Raw genomic sequence first — 19,373 nt, 5'->3', positions numbered from 1 at the left:
ATCTTGTAAGTTATTTCAGATCTGAGCTGGCATGACACAAATTACCTGAACTTCTTTACAGACAAAAGTAATAACACAGAAATATTCCATTCCTTCCCCCCCTCAATAAATTCATAGAATCATAGAATCATCTAGGTTGGAAAAGACCCTTAAGATTGTCAAGTGCAACCGTTAACCTAACATTACCAAGTCCAACACTAAGCCATGTCCCTCGGCACCATGTCTACACATCTTTTAAATACCTCCAGTAATGGTGACTCAACCACTTCCCTGGGCAGCCTGTTCCAATGCTTGACAACCCTTTCGGAGAAGAAATTTTTCCTAACATCCGGGTGAGGAAATTTTTCCTAATATCCAATCTAAACTTCCCCTGGCACAACTTGAGGCCAACCCCCACCTCGCTACAACCTCCTTTCAAGTAGTTGTAGAGAGCGATAAGGTCTTCTCCCAGCCTCCTTTTCTCCAGGCTAAACAACCCCAGCTCCCTCAGCCGCTCCTCATAAGACTTGTGCTCTAGACCCTTCACCAGCTTCGTTGCCCTTCTTTGGACATGCTCTAGTACCTCAAGGTCCTTCTTGTAGTGAGGGGCCCAAAACTGAACACAGTACTCGAGGTGTACCAGTGCCAAGTACAAAGGGACAATCACTTCCCTACTCCTGCTGGCCACGCTATTCCTGATACAAGCCAGGATGCTATTGGCCTTCTTGGCCACCTGCGCACACTGCTGGCTCGTATTCAGCCGGCTGTTGACCAGCACCCCCAGGTCCTTTTCTGCCGGGCAGCTTTGCAGCTAATCTTCCCCAAACCTATAGCATTACATGGGGTTGTTGTGATCCAAGTGCAGGACCTGGCACTTAGCCTTGTTGAACCTCATACAGTTGGCCTCGGCCCATCGATCCAGCCTGCCCAGATCCCTCTGTAGAGCGTTCCTACCCTCCAGCAGATCAACACTCCCACCTAGCTTGGTGTCGTCTGCAAACTTCCTGAGGGTGCACTCAGTCCCCTTGTCCAGATCGTTGACAGAGATATTAACCAGAACTGGCCCCAATACTGAGCCCTGGGGAACACCACTTGTGACTGGCTGCCAACTGGATTTAACTCCATTCACCACAACTCTTTGAGCCCGACCCAGTTTTTTTACCCAGTGAAGAGTACACCCGTCCAAGACATGAGCAGCCAGTTTCTCCAGGGGAATGCTGTGGGAAACAGTGTAAAAGGCTTTACTAAAGTCCAGGTAAACAACATCCACAGCCTTTCCCTCATCCACTAAGCAGGTCACCTTGTCATAGAAGGAGATCAGGTTAGTCAGGCAGGACCTGCCTTTCATAAACCCATGCTGAGTGGGACTCATCCCCTGGGTGTCCTGTACGTGCCATGTGATGGTATTCAGGATGATCTGCTCCATAACCTTCCCTGGCATCGAGGTCAGGCTGACAGGCCTGTAGTTCCCCGGATCCTCCTTCCGGCCCTTCTTGTAGATGAGCATCACATTTGCTAACTTCCAGTCGACTGGGACCTCCCTGGTTAGCCAGGACTGCTGATAGATGATGGAAAGTGGTTTGGTGAGCACTTCCGCCAGCTCCCTCAGTACCCTTGGGTGGATCCCATCCCATTTCCTCTTGGATTTATGGGGGCTTCATTCTGCTCCCTGTCTTCTAGCTCAGGGGGCTGGGTACCCCAAGAACAATTGATCTTACTGTTAAAGACTGAGGCAAAGAAGGCATTAAGTACCTCAGCCTTTTCCTCAGCCTTTGTCACTATGTTTCCCCACGTCCAATAAAGCATGGAGATTCTCCTTAGCCCTCCTTTTGTTGCTAATTTATTTATAGAAACATTTTTTATTGTCTTTTACGGCAGTAGCTAAATTAAGTTCCAGTTGGGCTTTGGCGCTTCTAATTTTCTCCCTGCATAACCTCACAACATCTCTGTAGTCCTCCTGAGTTTCCTGCCCCTTCTATGATGATACTGTGCTTTGGGAAACCTTCCTCTTAAAATACCAATAACTAATTGGAAGATACTTTATCTTCCACCAAATCCCTCCATAAGACCTCAAGCTCCTGGCAAATTTCCAGCTATAAAGATTTTGTGGCTGTTTCCCATCCCTGTATTCCTTTTAATGCTCCTTCCTTCCCAATCTCCAGACTCAGAAGAAAACCAAAAGAAGCAAGTACATTCCATACAACTCTGACAGCAGGGCCACTTCCCCAACAAACCGATTTATTTGGTACCAGCTACTCTTATTCTGTGTCTTCAGACAGAAAGCCTTTCAGGGCACAGTCTGTCTCTTTTCTGTGCTTAAAGGACACAAAAGGCCCAACCCTCGCTGGGAACGCTGGACCATATTTGGATTCTAACAGATGCTTTGATCTCCCTCCATTATCAGGCCATCCATACAAGACATCAGGCTCAGACTGCTGAGGATCTTCTACATTTGTCATCAGACATTAAATCCATATACAAATGAATGTACATTTCTTCTTCTTTTAAAAAGACTCCTTGTCCTCCTTCGCTCTGTATGTCGGCTTAAGCACAATGAATCCATCCCTTACAATCTCTGAATCTGTGCTCACAATTTACCGCACACAGGACCCTGTAGTTGCATGCTGTAATGCATGTAATATGAGCTGGCCTGATGACAGTCAGAAACCAAACCTCTCAATACACCCATTCAAATATGGATTTTTTGAACGTGCAAAAATTGCAGATACAATAGTCATAGCGGTAAGTACACAGAACACAAATCCCTGTCCATATAGAGTTACAAAATCACCATGCAAACACAAAAAGTGTTTTCTAAACTGCTCATCACCCTAGGCCCAAACCAAACAAGCGCAGAGACTGAATTACCTCTTGCCCATGGAGAAAATATTGCTTTTGATCACAGGGTTGAGGTTTTTGGCAGGGTACCAGGGAGCTCCCTGTGTGGCTGCCTGTATCACGCAGAACTGTATATAGCTAGAGGGCAAACATAAGATTCCCACTGTTCCAACATATCAACCTTTGTAAACACAAATATGGAATGAAAAATAAGAAGTGGCAAGACTATATCATGCCAGCGGTACATGCCGTATTTATTATTCTAGTGCATATGCTCTGAATCAAAAGATCTTTGTGGGGGTTCCACTGCCATTCTCCTTCAAAATTAGGCATTTCTAAATGCACAACAGCTGATGAGAATACTTTTCAAGTTGAAAAAGATCCTATGTGGAGAAATCTAGTTTAAGAATGTCTGTTTTCTTCTTATTGCCTTTTCAGTTTTTATTTTCTCACTATAGTGTATCTTGAATCACTGTCAGTCATTGAATTGTATCCAAAGGGTATCCTTGCAATGCAGTGTTTAAGGACAACAGCTCTCCCAGCCTCTTCAGTCACCAACTCCCTGCCATTGAGCGGGTTACAGAGAAGGTGCATACTGTAGGAACAGAATTTCGCATAAACCATCTGTGACAAAAGGAATTTTAATAATTTGAATTGTCTCTTTTCACAGTTATTATTTAATTAGAACTTCAATTTGAATCAGATTTGAGGAAGAAAAATAGTTTTCTAAAGTTGTTTTGATTGTTCTATTTTCAAATTTTGATAGAAGATATCATAATGATGGGAAATAATGGGATAACCAGTTTGATCCAGTTTCACTCTTTCAGTTAACTTACACCTACGTTTTATATGAAATTTCTTCACAGTAGCCCTGGGAAGGAATTCATAGCTGTTACTGTAAGCTATGTGAAATGTTGTCATTTTTTCTCTGAGTTTGCCAGAGACTGCACATTTTTCTGAAAACAAACCAGCAAATTTCTATGCTTCATCTGAATCACAACTCTCACATTCTCATATGCTTGGAGACTTTACTTTTTACTCTTCATTCACAAAGAATCCACAGGCGCCACCGGAACAAGAGTTTTGCCAGGGGTAAGGCAGCTTCAAGATCAAAGTGCAGATTTATCAAGAAAACAATAAAGAATAGGAAAACAAAACCACTTTAACTATACAAAGACACTGTACATTCATACCAAGAAGATTTCACTCATTACCACATTTGTGAACAAAAGGGAGAGGCAGGCATAAAGAGGAAAGGCAGACTGACGTTAATGAGGTTGCAAAAATGTAGCTGAGAGATTTGTCCCTCAAATTTCATATGTGTGTAATATAATCAGTGATGGATTAATATGCTGGAAGTGAGAGGTTTGGAAGCTTTTCTGAACCCAGAAGAATGTCTGGTTTAAATGTGATGATGTTGCTATTCAGAACAGTCTCCCCCAAAATTTCCTGAGAGTTACTATGGCAAAAATATTGCAATACTAAACTTTTCTAATAACATTCTTGTTTTAATCTTGGTAGAATTTACAATGAGAAAATGCAGGAGGGAGAAGGAAGTTAATGGTTTCCTGTCTACAAGACCCTTATTCAAATATACTGCAAAATGTTATATTGATGGCCCCAAAATACTGTAAAAAATATTTTCCAAATGACATGATCTAGTCAGTTTAACAGAATAAGCTATAGTGGCAGTAAAACTAGATAAACAGTATATAAAGGTGGTCCTAATGCATTTATTCTTTGAGGATCCCTTTTAAGACTTTTCTGTCCCAACTCCTTCAATCCAAAACTTTTCTATTTGCATATTTGCTAATCAGTTGTGCTGTTTGTACTGAACTACTGTGATTTAAAAGTCAGTGCATGTACTGACTTTCACATGTATGAGTACAGAAAAAAGCCGGGGAATTATCTTACATATTATATTGTTAGAAAAAGGAGAAAGCGTAATTTGTAAGGGGAAGGCTCTTTTTGCTTGTTTGTTTAGGAAAGGCCAGGCTGTTTGTGATCAAATTCAGGAAGAGAAGGATATCTTTTTAAAAACCAAAATCTATGACATTAAAACTTTCTATTATTATCATAGCAAACATGGACATTATCTTGTCTATGACCAAAAAAAATCAGCACTTGGCATTTACAGACACTGTAGTTTCAGCCCAAAAGATAAAAAACTGTACTAGCTAAGGATATTAAATAATGAATGAATGGACTTATACATATAATCAACTGTTTACAGCTTTCTGAAAGATATATTGAATTTGCTTTATGCATGATACCAAAGTTGTTTTTGAAATGAAGTTCATCCGAAAGGCGTTTAAAAAATTACATGAATGACATTTGAGAACTGTTAAGACTGTCTTTGACATGAAAGGAGTTAGTATTGTAGTCAAGGACTGATGCACAAATAAACAATGAATAAACAATGGAAAAACAGTTCTGTGTGTGTCAGTAAACACAACATATGCTTAAACATGCTCCTTTGCTTCCCTGGCAATATTTGCATATCCTATGGCAGTTAATTTCATATGATGGGTGAGACCATCAAAGACCTCAGCTCTTCCAAAGGGTCGTCTTCCCTCAACTCTGCCCACCTTTCTGCTCCCAGCTGCACTCTCCTGTCTTTTATTCTTACTTGGCTCTGATGCTTGTTGGATCCTTTTGTGAGTTGGTTCAAGTTACAAAGCAACAAGGAGTTTTGAAACAGGAAAGTTCCTAAACAATTCATAGATAATTGTGTAGCCAGATTATATTCCAGTAATCTCACTTGTTGGTCAAGGATTCATTCAAAAGCCACATATAGCTCTTAATACAAAATTGCAAACTTTCCTGGGTCATAAAAAGCAAATATAGATGTCAGAAAAGTCTTCTGTGGACTGTTCCTAGCAAGTAATGTGATCAAATGGCCACCTACAGAATATTCATGAGGGTGATGGTCTTTTTAAAGATCTTTTCTTAAGAAATATCCAAAGCAATTGGTGGATACCTTAACACGTTATCTCAGATTGAAGAATATCTTCTGAACAAGATAAAAATCAGCTACTGTACACAAGTTTCACAGGATCCTCCACAGTGACACCTTTTGAAAATATCTAGCTTTCAACACAGTCAAAGATACTGATTTATGCTAATGCAAACTAAAATCATAAGCTTGTATCTACAAGAGATCTTAACATTACAGTGTAGGAAGATGTTGATTCATCTATACTAGCAAGGATGGACACTTTCTGCTACTTTTATGATGATTAAAAATTACCTCAAAACCTTCTAACTCTCACAGTTAATTTAGCATCTGGTAAAAGTCACTAGAATAATTTCTCTCATTTTACATTTAAAAAGGAAAAGTTCATACCATGTAAGGGTTGAATAATATACATTCAAATAGTTTAAATAGTTTCAATAGTTAGCCCCCTGGTTGGATATGTCTCGTCTTCTTGTTCAGAAACTTGTCAACATAGTGGCATATATGAATAACTTAGTTTGAATTTTCAGACTGAGCATGATTATTCAGACAGCATTACACCTGTGTGGTTGGTTCATACAACATTTTCCATGTAAAGAACAGAAGTTGCATCATATATAGAATTTTATTGCCAATATTCCACAGTAAATTGAGATTTCATCTTACTATTTGATTTTAATCAGCTTATGCAGAAATTTTATACTAGTTTTCTTTTTCAGTAGTTACTCTAAAAGTCATTATTTTATTAAACTCAAACTGCTTCAGCCTGCTACAGGTTTAAGGTTCAAATCTGAAAAAACAAAACATCAAGAAACACACAGTTCACTATGATTTTAATAGCACTTTCACAGTTCTATTTCACAAAATATCAACCAAAACAAAACCCATTTTCCCATGTTGCGGTCCTTTAGAGGCAATAATATTTGCTTACATATGTTATGTAGCTTCTATAAATATGTCAGTGACAAAAGGAAGACTAAGGAAAACGTGGGCCCTCTCCAGAAGGAAACGGGAGACGTGGTTACCTGGGATATGGAGATGGCTGAGGTACTCAATGACTTTTTTGCCTCAGTCTTCACCAGCAAGTGCTCTAGCCACACCACCGAAGTCGCAGAATGTAAAGGCAGGGACTGGGAGACTGAAGAACCACCCACTGTAGGAGAAGATCAGGTTTGAGACCATCTAAAGAACCTGAAGGTGCACAAGAGTCCATGGGACCTGATGAGATGCATCCGAGGGTCCTGAGGGAACTGGCGGATGAAGTTGCTAAGCCATTATCCATCATATTTGAGAAGTCGTGGCAGTCCGGTGAAGTTCCCAGTGACTGGAAAAGGGGAAATGTAACCACCATTTTTAAAAAGGGAAAAAAGGAAGACCCGGGGAACTACAGGCGAGTCAGCCTCACCTCTGTGCCCGGCGAGATCATGGAGCAGATTCTTCTGGAAACTAAGCTAAGGCACATGCAAAATAAGGAGGTGATTGGTGACAGCAACATGGCTTCACTAAGGGCAAATAGTGCCTGACAAATTTGGTGGCCTTCTACAACGGGGTAACAGCATTGGTGGATAAGGGAAGAGCAACTGACGTCATCTACCTGGACTTGTGCAAAGCATTTGATATTGTCCCGCAACACATCCTTGTCTCTACATTGGAGAGACATGGATCCAATGGATGGACCACTCGGTGGACAAGGAATTGGCTGGATGGTCACACTCAAAGAGTTGCGGTCAACGGCTCAATGTCCAAGTGGAGATCAGTGACAAGTGGCGTTCCTCAGGGGTCGGTATTCAGACCAGCACAGTTTAACAACTTTGACGGCGACATGGACAGTGGGATTGAGTGCACCCTCAGCAAGTTTGCCGACTGCTGTGTGGTGCAGTCAACACGCTGGAGGGAAGGGATGCCATCCAGAGGAACCTTGACAGGCTGGAGAGGCAGGCCCGTGTGAATCTCATGAAGTTCAGCAAGGCCAAGTGCAAGGTCCTGCACATGGGTTGGGGCAATCCCAAGCACAAATACAGGCTGGGCGGAGAGCAGCCTTGAGGAGAAGGACTTGGGGGTGTTGGTTGATGAGAAACTCAACATGACCTGGCAATGTGTGCTTGCAGTCCAGAAAGCCAACTGTATCCTGGGCTGCATCAAAAGAAGCGTGGCCAGCAGGTCGAGGGAGGTGATTCTCCCCCTCTACTCCGCTCTCATGAGACCCCACCTGGAGTACTGCGTTCAGCTCTGGGGCCCCCAACATAAGAAGGACATGGACCTGTTGGAGCCGAGTCCAGAGGAGGGCCACAAAGATGATCAGAGAGCTGGAGCACCTCTCCTATGAGGACAGGCTGAGAGAGTTGGGGTTGTTCAGCCTGGAGAAGAGAAGGCTCCGGGGAGACCTTATTGCAGCCTTCCAGTACTTAAAGGGGGCCTACAAGAAAGCTGGAGAGGGACTTTTTACAAGGGCACATAGTGATAGGACAAGGGGTAATGGCTTTAAACTGAAAGAGGGTAGACTTAGATTAGATATTAGGAAGAAGTTCTTTACTATGAGGGTGGTGAGGCACTGGAACAGGTTGTCCAGAGAAGTTGTGGATGCCCCCTCCCTGGAAGTGTTCAAGGCCAGGCTGGATGGGGCTTTGAGCAACCTGGTCTAGTGGAAAGCGTCTCTGCCCATGGCAGGGGGGTTGGAACCAGATGATCTTTAAGGTGCCTTCCAACCCAAACCATTCTATGACTCTCTGATTCTATGTGAAGGCTACATGCTGTTTTGCTAAGAATGAAAAATTCCAAAGTGCCATGAATGGCAATTTCATCTTTTAAAATTTAGAAATAACTTAGTTAAATATTACTGCAATTGCTTATAATGTCTTTAGCAAATAAAAATAAAAAGTCATGAAAAAATAACTGAAAATTTATGTTCATTTTGCTATACTCTGATGTACCATAATATACAATAACATTTGTAGTCTGTTACAAACTGTATTTTCAAAATGACTGCTGTGGTTCTACTTTACACATATACTATACACATTCATACTCTTACTTGCACACAAGTTTTACATATGTCTGCATGTTTATTTTCAGAGAGCATGTCAAGGAAACCAAACAAATATAACATGCTCTGAAAACAGTTTTCTTTATAGAGATGTTCTGCTGAATAAGAACTGAAGTGTGCAATTTAATAAAAAGAAGAAAAAAAGAAAAAAAAGGGAGTGTTGTGGTTTAACTCCAGCCAGCAAGTAAGCACCACACAGCTGCTCACTCACTCCCCCACCCCCCGGTGGGATGGGGGAGAGAATCGGAAGGGTGAAAGTGAGAAAACTCATGGGTTGAGATAAGAACAGTTTAATAATTGAAGTAAAATGAAATAGAACAGTTAAATAGGTAAATCAAAAGCTACGCAAGCAAAGCAAAGCAAGGAATTCATTCACTACTTCCCATCGGCATGCAGGTGTTCAGCCATCTCCAGGAAAGCAGGGCTCCATCACGCGTAACAGTTACTTGGGAAGACAAACGCCATCACTCCGAACGTCCCCCCCTTCCTTCTTCTTCCCCCAGCTTATATACTGAGCATGACGTCATATGGTATGGAATGGCCCTTTGGCCAGTCTGGGTCAGCTGTCCTGGCTGTGCTCCCTCCCAGCTTCTTGTGCACCTGGCAGAGCAGTGGAAGCTGAGAAGTCCTTGACTAGTGTAAGCACTACTTGGCAACAACTAAAACATCAGTGTGTTATCAACATTCTTCTCACACTAAATCCGAAACACAGCACTATACCAGCTACCAAGAAGAAAACTCACTCTATCCCAGCTGAAGCCAGGACAGAGACACAGACAGATTGTAATAGAAAATATGTTGCTACTTGAAGATTGCTGTCCATCCTGGGCGAGAGCTCAGCTGGAAGTGATGTATGAGGACTCTGACAATTGTGTTGTATTGTACTGTGTTAAAAGTACCAGAATGAAGAGAATAATTCTGAGATCTTGAGACTGGGAGAGGCTATTATCATGTACTGATGCCCTACTGAGGGAACTGAATATGTCTCTTCTCCAGGACTCTTATCTGAAGCACTCAGAAAATGAATAGAACTGTAAATTGTTCTAACGGTGCTTAGAAGTTCAGAGCTGAAACCTTCCTCTGGAAAGCAGTTTAGTAATAAATTTTTTAAAAAAAATAGTAATCAAGAGGAAGCTAAAAGATCTTTTGTAAGCCTCTTCAAACAGCTTTCTCATTGTAATCTACATAATTGCAATAAAAGAAGAAAAAAATGTAAACATTTGAACACACTGTTTACTTATGAAAAGAGATGTGATAGATTCTTTTACATTCATCAATGTGAAGAAAACAGTTCAGGAAACAGTCTGACACAGAAAAAATAATAATTTTGAAGTTATATTTGCCTTTCAAGATTGTATGGAAATTTGGGCTTTTATGGAGATTAGTTTGTGTTGTTTACTGGAAGAATCATGAGGAACCCAGAATTTGGTATGGGAAGAAGGCCTGTGATTACCCTGCATCAACCACAATAGCCAACATTATAAGCAACAGGAAAAATCTGGTAGGAAAAGGTTACCTCAAAAAAAAAAAACCCAACAAAACAGCACCTCAATAAGTTATTAAAAGCAAGTAAAAAACCTACAAGGAAAAGATCCATCAGCAGAGAGCTTTGTCTTGAAGGAGGAAAAGTGTTGGAATATTCTATATGAATACTATGTCTAAAAATGATCTTATACAAGAGGATGATAGGATACCTAATGGGGAAAAGGAAAGAACCAGAATCCCAGTGAAAGCAAAACTTTGATTGATTACTGGCAATGGAAATCTGACACCTAGCTAATCTCCATCCCAGAATACCGGACAAAATGCCTGTCCAGGATTATCTAAAGATTTCTATTTAATAAATTCCCCACTAATATATTTGATGTCAGTAAAGATTAACCTTGCTCATTTTACCCTAATTTTACCCTAACAATACTATGGCATCGTGAAACAGGATATCTGTCTCAGAACAAAGAACCCCAATGAATGATAGTCTGCTTTGTTAACAGCCCGTGAAGGACTGCTTAATGTTGCCAAAGTTAAGTGAATTTAGGGGAAAGGTAATTCCGGCAGGGGGAGATCACGACCACTGACTCAAGGACCACCCACTCAAGAAACCCACCGACCTAAAAGATTAAGGAAGTAAAGGTCTCGAAAATCATAGTCAGCATGCGTAGTAATCTACGTGGTAGGCGAAGAATTTTAGCCAATCGTTTAACAAAGTGACAATGAATATGTATTAGATGTTAAAATCTTGTGTATAAATAACTGTTAGTTTACACCAATGGTGTGCTGGTTTGTACCACGCACCCATATCTGCGCATTTACGTAATAAAGGAAAATACCTCGACTCTGTGTGTAAATTGGGCGACACACACCGGGTAACGGACCCAAGTTTTTGGGAAAACACATTCATCTGATTCACATACAATGTGCTTCATGTCTTCTACACTATGCTGTCATTTCTGAGGCTTTGAGGGGCTTGTACTAAAGATCTAAATTTTTAATGTAATCCAAGGGAAGTTCTGTGGTATGCAGAGAGCTATACTTTTTGGATCATTGCTCCCACATCATACAGAGCAGTGAGTTATCTGCGGAAGATAGGACTCATTGTTCTGGATGGTTCCTACAGTTTCTGGTAATGCATATAAAATATATTAAGGGTTATGGTTCATATCTATTTAGAGTATAATTTTGTAGTACATTGTAAGTGTGTAAAAAATAGCCTCTTATCAAAATGTTTAGAGAATAAACATTAAATATACACAACCTACACAAACATTCACATCAGTGGGATTAGTGGGAAGTGAAATTAGTAGCATTTTTACACTTCTTTTGCACTACATATAAAGAATCTGTAGGATTTGCACTACATATAAAGAATCAGAGGAAAAAAAGAAATTAAGTTTTTCACACATCACTAATAAAATACAGAATAAAAAATTTAATCTGAGGCAAAGCATATATTATTTTCATGGTATTCACATAGGTCTATCACAGTAAAATATTATTCCTACAGTTCAAACAAGATTTCAACTGTTCTAACTACATTTTCTGTGCAAACAGGAATTCTGAGTTTCATTTGTTACTGAATCATTGTAGACTTTAATAGCTTGCGATTATACAAAGTTCACATATCTTGTTTTAAGCTGTTTGAATACAGCATGACAAAAGCAGCTGAATGTGATTGTCTCATTTCATTCATCTCTTATTTTATTCTCCTATTTTGAGTCACTGAATGACTGGAATTCTGTCTTTAATAACTTATCAGAAACCTGATCAAAGAATTAAATGCTTTCAAATTCCTGGGCTTAGCAGGAAGTCGAGAGTAACAAATACTTTTCAAGAAGTATTCAGATCTCAGAGAAAATACTGCTTTAGGGATACTTTTCCCAAGATGACGCATTCTCATAGGTGATGTGTTTTTAATGTTTAGGCTAAACCAAAATTGCTGGATAATTGTACAAAGAATTCGATAATGATTTTACAGAATTAATGAATCATCAGGAAATTAATATCAAAGCACAGCTGACTGGGTTCCTATTCAGCACTTCTGAATCACTGCTCATTGAGCAAAGCAGTCACTGGACAATGGAGGTTTTGCCTAAGCAAAATGTGAGTCAGGAGACCTAGACTCTCATTGTCTTCACTGGGAGTTTTGCCTGCATATGGAGTGAGCTGGGACTTCTCGTGAATAGGACCCATTCACAGAGCAGTTAAGTAAAGCACCCAATACATCACTATTTTGAAGTTAACACTAGGTGGTAGACATAACTGGAAGAAATACAGACATTTTTGGAGCCATGTGAAAGACTTGTATAAAGCAGCATTCTAAATTGTTTTACTATACAGCCTTCTTTTGTGTAAGAAAATTCACAGTCTTTTTCTTTGTGTTTTTACAGGATTTTGCACACAAAATCCTGGTCTGTGATTAAGATTAATTTGTACCATATCAGTGTTACTCCCAATAACCATTTGAACAAGCATTATCATCTAATGCACAGTGCATTGTACTGGTATTCATGAATGGGATCTTTGCTTGATTCTATTATTGCTGATCTGCTGTATAATCTTTGGAAGCCAGCAGGCCTCTCTGTTTCACTGTTTCTACATTCCCTTTCTCTTTCCCTAACTTGATTTATCTTAGTAAATTTTTCAGGGCAGGATGCTTTCTTACTGTTTGTGCAATGTACAGCAAAAATTGGTCTCAGATCTTGACTGGGTTCTTTATGCTCTGCTATACTTTACCAGACAAAGATATTTGAAAGAGATGCACAGAATTTAATCTTAGTTTACTTGCATTTAAAAGTAGTAGTCCCTATACAAATAAATTCCAACCTTCCTATCTTTTGGGGGAAATTTTGGGAAAGGAGATGCAGCACATCTGTTAAACTGAGCTATAAGCAGAATTGTGCAAAATATTTGCAAATAACCCTTAGAAAATTTCTCTAGCTTTAATATTTGTCACAAATGTTATGTTCCAACTATGCTTTTTATAAAGACTGGTCATGAATCATTTTTGTGAATTTGATTTCAGGAAATATATCGTTTAGTTAAGAAAAGGTACCTCATTCTCATGCCCTTATATTCAGTGAATAACTGTCTTCCTAACTGAAATATGCAGATAAAACTTGTGGGCCAGTTTTAAGGACTGGAATTTCAATTTCATTATTATCTTGATGTAACAGCTCAAAAAATGTTAATGCATAGTGCTCTTAATGCTGGTACAAATCCTTCAGTCTTTGCCTATTTCATGACGGATTGAATTGTTAGCATATGCATATATATTTATTTTATATACTTTTTAGGGACAATGCATATTTTAAAATAATTATGTCAAGCAAATTTTTTATGTCAAATGCTTTAAGGTATAATGAAATAAGAAGGTGTAAAATATTTTGAACTCCTGTAACTGCAGCAAATTCAAAACAGAAATGGAGCAAAATTGTCAGCCTTGTGTTTGTATAAGAATTCAGGCTAGATTTGGTCATAAAATAATCCAAATGGGAATATTTCATCTATTTCTTTGGTTATTTATGCTGCCTCCCATATAGTGTACCTTAATTTTGCCTTTGACTTTGTAAGAGATACTGATTGGGATTGCTGACTTAGGAGTTCTCCCATTTGAAAGACTGTAGAGAATAAAGACCAGCACAGAGTATGCAGTTGGATTTGCGTCTAAACCACAAAAAGATTAAGAAAACAGATATTCATATAATCATATTTTCCTATAATCAGTAAAAGATGAAAGGTATGTAAATAACCTCTTTTTTCTCCCAAGGAGATGTTAGTACATGCCTGGTAACATACATATCGGAAGATAGAATCTCATGGAGAAAACTGCATACCTGCTTGAGCCACGTGCAATAATCGTAAGTCATAAGGTAAATGAGAGTAAAAACCTTTGAATGTGATTCTGCATTGTTTCTTTCATGAAAGTACCAAAACAGGCTATAGAGAAATGTGACTGGTTGACTTCACCTTTCATAATTTTTTTTTCCCAAGAGTCTCTGAATAACTGTCAGAACTGTTTACCTGTATAGCAAAACTCTTCACTTTCTCAATTTATCTGTCACATAACAGCTCATAGCTTCTATAATTATTACTTCATTTTTATTGTTTTAATTTCTTTGATATTCAAAAAATTTGTGAAGGAATGTAATCATGCCTAGCCTATTTCTAACACCTCAGAGACCATATGTTCTAATATTGTCGTAATCAGTTATATTGAGCACACTTACATAAATACAAATGGAAACCCAGAACATCGTATCTGGGAGACATTGTCATGTCTGCAAACAGCAAAAATATTTATTCAGATCATTTACAGTCAGAAGAAGTAATATTACCAGCATGCAAGACTCTGGAGGAATCTTATGGTTACAACTTTGCCAAACAAAATACAGGAAATAAGAGATTTGGGTCATGTCAAGAGTGCTCTTAAGACTGACTTGAGAAGCATAAGACTTTTATCCAATGAATTATTCTATAATGTGTAAAAAAAAAACAAACCCAAAACAGTAGTGTCTATAAAATTGCACAGTAGTATACCTGTAAAGGTTATAGTTTATTATTTAGATATTGAATAATACCTGTATATTTACTTGAGTATGAGTTCTGTAGCAAATATGTAAGAGCATCTTTTTTTTTTAAAACCATTTGTGTGCTAAATGAGGTATTGTTCAGTGTAGAAAACAGTTTTTCCAGTTTTTAGCAATAAACTGGGAAAGTAATCTGGTTTTGTAATCCCATGAAAAAAGTCCTGGTTTATTTAAAGATTTTTTAAAAAGAATTAAATCTGCCATTTTTGAATTGCATTGAGTTTTCTGTGATTGTTCCCTGCCTGACTAAGGAAGTTTAAAATGTTGTTATTCACCTTGAAAATAAATGTCTCTACTTCAAAGGGAAGCTTTAAGAATAATCCACTTAACATTGTAAGGCACTTGTATGATAATAAGACAAAGCTCATAGATATCATTTCTCTTTGCCAAAAACCTTTATATAATAATGTAAATGATTGTTATGAAAAAAGGGGCATTAAAAAGGATAAAGTGCTCCAAAGAATTTAAAAGAAAAAAAAAACATCAAAAAGAAGGGTATTATTTGAATACAGAAACTGGGAAAAGCATCTTTTAGCTTCTGTGTATATTAATTCAAACCTTTTGTTATAATGTCTCTTAAAACAGCAATAGCAGCGGTATCTCTTTCTGCAGATTATAAAATTTCTGTTCTAGCACATGAAATGTTAATTTTTTTATGATTTGGTGTGTGCATCTTTATCAAATTATTTAAAAGAAAACTTCAGAACAAAGAAACTGTTTCTTTTTTTACCTGTGACTAAACTGGATACAATTAGTGGCAGGACCAGCATTTGCAGCATTCTCATGAGTAGTTCTCCTGGAAATGAAAAGTACTTGACTTCCTGATAGCTCATCTTATACGATTGGAGAGAAAATCCAAGGATTATACCTGAAGAGAGGGAAAAGATATCATGACTTACTCTTTTACAGTAGTAGCAACATCTGAACATGAATATCTGTATAAGTACTTACTTGACGTATCTGATTGTAACATGCGGTTTTTACTATAACCCAGATTGCACTCAAATATCAACTACCTATATGAGTAGTCCTACTGAAGCCAGTAAATTACTTTTTACTGTAACAGATTCAGAAGTTATTTCTGTTGCTATTTTTTAAAATCTGGATTAATGTAAAAGGTACATCTTAAGCATTAATGAAAAGGAAACAGTCCCTGCTACTGCAGCTGAGTGCTTTGACTTCTGGGATTTTGAGTGTAATCATATATGCAATGCATATACATACTAGCCACCAACCTTCAGAAGTCTTGTCCATGCCTGTTTTCTCTGTGGGGCCTGATCCTGTAGATGTAGATGAAGAAGAGGAGGAGGAGTCGCGCTCTATGTTAAGGAGAACCTTGAATGTATAGAAGTCAACTACGGCGATTGTGGAAGCCCTATCGAATGCCTCTGGGTCAAGATCAGAGGGGTCGTCTCCAAGGGGGATCTTACAGTAGGCATCTGCTACTGACCTCCAAACTGAGACGATAAGGCCAGTGAAGCAATATTTGGGTCACTTAAGCAAGCTTTGGGTCAACAGAACCTGGTTCTTATGGGTGACTTCAACTATCCAGACATTTGTTGGAAGAACAATACAGCAGCTCACATGTCATCCATCGAGTTCCTGGAATGTGTAGAGGACTGCTTCCTCATACAAACATTAGATGTGCCAACCAGGAATGAGGTGCTGCTGGACTTGCTGCTCACAAACCAAGAAAACCTGTTTTGTAACACCTCGGCCTTGGCTGCAGTGATCACAATATTGTGGAGTTTGGGATCCTGCTGAGCATGCTGAAGGTTAGTACTAAGACAAAGGTTTTAGATTTTAGAAGAGCAAACTTCAGCTCGCTCATAGCTCATTTGGGAGGGATTCCATGGGAAGCTTCCATGGAGGATAAAGGAGCTAGCGAGCACTGGGAGTTTTTCAAGAACGCTCTCCTGGAAGCACAAAAACAGTTCATGCCCTTTAAAGGCAAGGGAAGTAAGCGGAGCAAGAGGCCCCCTTGGCTCAACCACGAGCTCCTGGGTCTGCTTAAAACCAAGAGAGATGCGTACCAGAGATGGAGAAGTGGAAGATTATCCATTGAGAACTACAAGGGCATTGCAAGGGCAACCTGATTGCCTTCTACGACAAAGTAACCTGCTCGGTTGACATGGGACAAGCAGTGGACGTTGTCTACCTGGATTTCTCCAAGGCTTTCGATAGGGTTTCCCACAGCCTCCTCCTAGAGAAACTGATGTGTTACGGTCTAGACAAGTGGTCTGCGTGGTGGGTGGGGAACTGGCTGACAGGCTGCACCCAGAGGGTGGTAGTAAATAGCTCCTTTTCAAACTGGCAACCCGTCACAAGTGGGGTCCCCCAGGGATCGATATTGGACCCAACGCTGTTTAATATCTTCATAAGTGATCTGGATGATGAGATCAAGCGTACCCTGATGAGGTTTGCCGATGATACCAAACTGAGTGGGGAAGCGGACACTCTGGAAGGGAGCGCCACCCTGCAGGAAGACCTAGATAGGCTGGAAGAGTGGGCTAACAAGAACCTTATGAAGTTCAACAAAGACAAGTGTAAGGTCTTGCACCTGGGAAAACATAATCCAGGAGTGCAGCACAGGCTGGGATCCACCTGGCTGGAGAGCAGCTCTGTGGAAAGGGACCTGGGGGTCCTGGTGGACAGGAAGCTCAATATGAGTGAACAGTGTGCTGCTGCAGCCAAGAAGGCCAATAGGATGCTGGGTTTCATCAAAAAGGGCATCACCAGCAGAGATAAAGAAGTCATTAGCCCACTCAGCGCTTGTCAGGCCACACCTGGAATACTGTGTACAGTTTTGGTCCCCGTTATACAAAAAAGATGTGGACAGGCTGGAGGGGGTCCAGAGAAGGGCCACTAATATGATCAAGGGTCTGGGAAGCCTGCCATATGAGGAAAGGCTGAGAGAGCTGGGTTTGTTCAGCCTTGAGAAAAGAAGGCTTAGGGGAGACCTTATCACCATGTTCCAGTATTTAAAGGGTGGCTACAAAGAAGATGGAGACTCCCTTTTTACAAGGAGTCACATGGAAAAGATGAGGGGTAATGGGAACAAGTTACTCCTGGGGAGATACCGATTGGACATGAGAAGAAAATTTTTTACAATGAGAACAATCAGCCATTGGAATAATCTCCTCAGGGAAGTGGTGGATTCCCCAACATTGGACACTTGTCTAGACCATGCGTTTGCCAGGAAAGGTTGAACCAGATGATCCTTGAGGTCCCTTCCAACCTGGTATTCTATGATTCTATGATCTGGACCCTTTGTTTCTGCACTTAATAAGCACTACATTTTGACAACTGGATAACAAGCAAATAGAGCTAGACCGGTTTCTTAGGCCACAATCTTGTAATTAGTTCCACATGGATTAATCTCTGCACTAGTACAAAGCCTCACTGATGTTAATAAGGGTTTCTGAGGCTGCTATAAGAAATAGTCTTTATGCTATGCTATAAGGGCTTGATTATCTGGTCCACTACTGTCCAAGCAGTACAAAGTGGCCTAAGAGAGAATCAGGGCCTGAGTAGATGGCTGTTTGAATGAATATTATTGGTAGTGAGAGTAAGTTTCTGAAGCTCCATGTAAACATGTTGAGTCAAAAATTATTCCTTTTTTTTTGTCCTAATGTGCTCTGCGCAGAATTACAGGGTTGCCCAGCACTGCAGTTTACAAAAAGAATTTCTGTGATGTGGAAAAAATGTGCCCTGGTAGTCTATTATGGTGAACTGGGTCGACGCTTCATAGTTACTAATTCTTCAGCCTTAATCTTAGCACTGCTATTAATTTATATGCAGTTTTTATATGCAGTTCATGATCAAGACTGAGAAGATAAAATACTGGAGCTGGCCTTTCTCAGTAAAAGTTTCAAGTTTCTGATTAATTCTGAAAATTGTAATGAAACAAAGCCTTGTGTGAAACGTGCTCCCACAACCTGTTGTGCAGGTTTCTGTCTACCCTTTGTAACAGAAAAGAACAAGTAATCTACATTATCAGAGCCTGACTTCTCAAATGATAAATGGTATACCATTTCTGCATGGCAGGAAAGAGTAGATTCCTCAACAGAATCTGTTAGACTTCTTCTGGACGAAAATCAGTAGTGCTTGTTTAAGTTAAGGAGATGAATTCTGTACACGTGTATAGTCATATAACAGAACCACATTGCTGAACAATTAATACAGTTCATAATGAAGAAGCAAATCAGGCTAGACTTATAAAAAGATTTTTGAGCTGTACTTGTCAGTGATATAGTCAAATTTATGGAAAACGTGGTTTTGCAGATAATCCTGATGACAATCGGAATAATCCTTGAACTAAATTATTTTACTGAATTTTTATACCAATGTAGATGTTCAAAATAAAACTCAATTTATATGAATACAGTGAAGAGAGGATTTAAAACATGAAAGGACCAGAAGGCAAAAATAATTGACACTGACAGGAATGGGATGGAAATGGCAAAAATGGCAG

General features: G+C 39.5%; 1 protein-coding gene across 2 annotated transcripts in view; it reads right to left on the bottom strand.

Moving 5' to 3' along the window:
- LOC104020628 (excitatory amino acid transporter 1) overlaps window positions 1-19,373 on the bottom strand; it is a 93,244-nt gene that overhangs the window by 58,916 nt on the left and 14,955 nt on the right. For both annotated transcript variants that reach the window (XM_087770754.1, XM_087770755.1), the window contains one exon: window positions 15,630-15,767. In XM_087770754.1, coding sequence (XP_087626880.1) covers window positions 15,630-15,767 — 138 coding nt within the window. The remainder of the gene's footprint in view (window positions 1-15,629; window positions 15,768-19,373) is intronic.

The sequence above is a fragment of the Nipponia nippon genome, unplaced genomic scaffold (assembly GCF_047370975.1).
Source record: "Nipponia nippon isolate SJK-2023a ecotype South Korea unplaced genomic scaffold, ASM4737097v1 scaffold_33, whole genome shotgun sequence".
Classification (NCBI taxonomy): domain Eukaryota; kingdom Metazoa; phylum Chordata; class Aves; order Pelecaniformes; family Threskiornithidae; genus Nipponia; species Nipponia nippon.
The sequence above is the reverse complement of the archived record's forward strand: the minus strand, read 5'-3'. Positions and strand labels throughout refer to the sequence as shown.